This window comes from Centroberyx affinis, unplaced genomic scaffold (assembly GCF_046629955.1).
Source record: "Centroberyx affinis isolate AG114_WGS23_722 - 3 ecotype Tasmania unplaced genomic scaffold, CSIRO-AGI_Caff_v1 ptg002831l_1, whole genome shotgun sequence".
NCBI lineage: Eukaryota > Metazoa > Chordata > Actinopteri > Beryciformes > Berycidae > Centroberyx > Centroberyx affinis.
The window spans coordinates 55001-58888 of record NW_027280973.1 but is presented as its reverse complement, the minus strand read 5'-3'; the positions used below and the strand labels follow the sequence as shown (position 1 = coordinate 58888).

The window sequence follows — 3888 nt, the reverse complement described above, 5'->3', positions numbered from 1 at the left end:
TTGGTAAAATTTACAGTAAATAAGATATTAAAACAATACTGTTTTGAACTAGCAGGAACTATTTACCCTGAAGTGAAGGTTGAAATAGTGAAATGGTTTCAAAAATAAACCTGGCTACATCAGCTATAATAAGTTAATGATATTTCCATTTTTTTTAAATTTATGAATCTACAGACCATATAATATAAAATACAGACTTTTTACTTGACTCACTTGGTGCTTATGATGACCAATGGGTCAGTCTCCCAAAAACTCACTGACTCACTACTCACTAACCCTAACCCTAACCCTAACCCTAACCCTAACTCCTAACCCTAACCCCTAACCCTAACCCCTAACCCTAACCCTAACCCTTTAAATTACTTGATAAATGTATTGTTTCTGTTATTTTTGCACTACCAGTCATTTTATATGAGCAGGTGTATTTTTTTTTTTCAAATGGCAGACATTGCCTCGTGGCTGGTGTGGTGTGGTTGCGGTGCAGCGTGTCCCGGCTCAGGCTCAGGCTCAGGCTCAGGCCCAGGCCCAGGCTCAGGCTCAGGCCCAGGCCCAGGCCCAGGCCCAGGCTCAGGCTTAGGCGTGCTCGATGGCGGCGTGGTTGAAGCAGCCGTTGGGCACGGCCCGCAGGATGTCCTCCAGGTTGGCGATGTCGCTCAGGACGGCGTCGATGTCCAGCTGGATGCCGGACAGGCGTCTCCGCTGCGCCGCCTCCCTGTCCTCCATGTCCCGCAGCCGAGGCTTCAGCTTCTGGTTCACGTTGCTCTGGGCGTCGGCCAGAGATTCCTCCAGCTGGGTCAGCCGCTCCTCGTCCACGCTGCCGGGCTGACCTGCAGGAGAGAGGAGGGGGGGGGGGGGGGAGGGGAGGGGTGAGGGGGGAGCGCCCAAACTACACCGCATGCTAACATCTGTGTATCTGGACTTGCTGCAGCACTTTTTAAGCTGCTGCACCCGGTCTGTTCTGGTTCTGCTGCGGTCTGCTGGTTCTGTTGAGCCGCTCTACATTTTACCTCTGTGAACACAGTTATCTAGCTGGGTTTATTCTTCCCACTGAGCAAAAGACGTGATTTCATTTTGTCTATATATAGACATCTAATAAACTTTCACTTTTCAACCCCATTTAAACTTAATTTAGCCTTAATTTAGACGGCTATGGGCCATTTAGACGTGTTTTAAACATCTAATCAATGTAAAATTGCTCAGTGGGTTCCATCAACAACTCAAGTTGTACCATGAGGAACATTCATGAACCATATAGGGAATTTATGTCACTGTTTTTAAGAGTGTAGGTGTTCTGCAGCCAATCAGAAGCTTCTCAGCGGCTCCACAGATAACCTCATCTCAACATTTATTTCAGTCACATTGGTTTATATTTCCTCTATTTTGTTTACTGGTGATAAATGTCTGTAATACATTTACAAGGCTCAGATCAGCCCACACCAGGCTGTGGTCACGGCCCTGTGCTGTGCTTACCGAACAGTGCCAGCAGGTTGTTGACGGCCTGCAGAGTTTGTCCCACAGCGTCTCTGGTCTGCCTGGCGCTGCTGAAGGCCCCGGCCGCCCCGAGAGAAGCCTGCACAGAAAACACCAGGGTTCAACTTTCAGTTCAACTTTCACTTTGCTCCGTCTCTGCTGCTATTGGATGTTAACACAACTTTTTCCTGCCTATATAAAATTTTAAAAAATTGGTAATTTTACTGATGCTTGGTTAATTTTTTCTCTAGCTGTACCAACAGTTTGAGGGGTTTCATCCTGTGTATGTGACAGTTCTCAAAGTTCTATGCTTTGATTATCTGGAGGTTGAAGCTCCTGCAGACAGATCTACATCTCTGTTGATTATTAAGAAACTTCTTCAGCATAATTTTTATATTTGGAAAGAAATGTTCACTGTTTACAGCCGATTTTGGTATTGAATAGAACTCGATTTGCTCTGGTCTCAGTCTTGACTCGGTCTCAACTCAAACTCGACCGGATCTGGTCTTGGAATAGACTTCGACTCTCTTTGACTTTTATGGTTCGGTATTTCCCTGCGACCAACACACCTCCTCAGCTTCAGTTTTGTCCCTCTTGGCTTTGTCCAGCTCTGCCACCAGCTGCCCGCCTGCAGCCGCCGCCGCCGCCTTCAGCCCCTTCAGGTCCTCGTTCAGTTTGGTGGCGTCCCGCACAAGACCGGTGTGAGGCGGCAAAGACCCGGACGTTCCCTGAAGGCAACGACAAAAAAAACCCAAATCAGCCCAGTGTGGAGTTTCCATGCTCACCAGACAGAACTGGACCGACGCCCAGCGCTCTGAAATCAAACCATTTTACTGTCATGAACAGAACTGAATGTCCTTCAGCCCCCAACAGGCTCATATGCATAAAGCAGCACAGAGCGTGACTTGTTTATAGGGTTAGAGGTTCGATTCTCAATGGAGCCGCCTGTGATAAATATACAGCATGCTCTCATGGTGCTGTGAGGCACTGTGGGGAAAAAAACACCCACCAAATGGCATGTGAAAGTGGCGTATTTGGTTATGAATCTAAAGTTAATGGTAAGTCATTTTGAAATTATTTATGTGGCCAAATCTGTCAGTATGATACAAAAACAACAGACTGTTCTGAACTGCTAGGAACTACTTTCTGTTTCCACCGGAAGTGAAGGTGGTGGGTGAAACATATATTACAGCGTTAGTGATATTTCATTTTTAAACTTTATAAATCTGCATCTGTATATAAAAAAAAAAACATAGCAGTGCTAAAGCGTTAGCATGGAGCTACTATCACTCAACAGAGTCTATGCTAAAGTGTTAGCATGGAGGTCAGGACAGGAGCCAATCTACTGGGGACACATGGATGATTTTGGTGTCTAAAACATTTTGGTGTGAAAACAGGAAATGGTGCAGATAACGGGTCCGGATGCACTTTGGGAAAAAAACAAACAAAAAAAAAAAACATCCACCACAGGTCATGTGATTGGCCAGTGATTGGTTTAGCTAGCTACCTCCAGGCTGGACACCACGTTCTCCAGCAGGTTGACCGTCCCCAGGGCGTCGTTGTAGTCTCCGCCCACGCTGCCCAGGATGGACAAGGTCTTGGCGTTGTTGTCGACGGCCTGGCGGATGGTGGCGTTGATGGCGGGAAGCTTCTTGATGGCGGCGTCGGCCAAAGCTCTGCTGCCGTCGATCTGCTGGTCGAAACCTGCAGAGGAGGAAGAGCGTCAGGGTTTCCTCTGCTGGGGTCACAGCAGGTCAAGACATACTGTCCCTCTGAAGACATACTGTATATTCATACATTTTTTATTCACATTTTATTAATTTTCCTGTGGTAAGTTAATTTTTTTTGTTTTCTCAAGATATCAAGTTATTTATGTCATTATCTCAAGATAACGCATTTTGAGAAAATGATCTCAATATATTAAGATAAAATGAGTATAGAGTAATTATCTCATTATCTCGAGTAAATGAATCTTTGTTTTCCAGAGATAATGAATGAATTGATATCGTTCCTCATGATGCTGCTGACTGACTGAAGATCCTGAACACTAACAGGCTGCAACATTTGGGTTTTGAGTAAATTTGCTTTCCTTTAGGATGTTCGTTGCAGAAAATGATCTCAAGCAGAAATTTATCTCATTATCTTGAGAAAACAATTTTCGTTATCCAGAGATCTCGAGATATTTCTCTCATTATCCCGGGAAAACAAACTGTTATCTCGACTCTTGGGATAATGACATAAGTAACTCGACATCTCGAGAAAACAAAGAAAATGAACTCGATATCACAGGAAAACAGCGTTATTAAACAGTATGAATATAATGGGCTTGTACACTATGGGGAGGGAAAGTCGTCATGTCGCCCCCTGCTGTTTGTGTTCAAAACTGAGTAACACCACCAAAGAAGACACACATCACTG

The 3888-nt window shown here is 45.0% G+C and overlaps 1 protein-coding gene across 1 annotated transcript in view; it reads right to left on the bottom strand.

The window, feature by feature from the left end:
• Positions 1-333: 333 nt before the first annotated feature.
• lamc2 (laminin, gamma 2) overlaps positions 334-3888 on the bottom strand; it is a 25358-nt gene continuing 21803 nt past the window's right edge. Inside the window, exons 19-22 of the mRNA XM_071536127.1 lie at positions 2978-3174; positions 2040-2198; positions 1471-1570; positions 334-827 (exon numbers count right to left, since the gene is read on the bottom strand). Of these exons, the coding sequence (XP_071392228.1) occupies positions 574-827; positions 1471-1570; positions 2040-2198; positions 2978-3174 (710 nt within the window). The 3' untranslated portion in view covers positions 334-573. The remainder of the gene's footprint in view (positions 828-1470; positions 1571-2039; positions 2199-2977; positions 3175-3888) is intronic.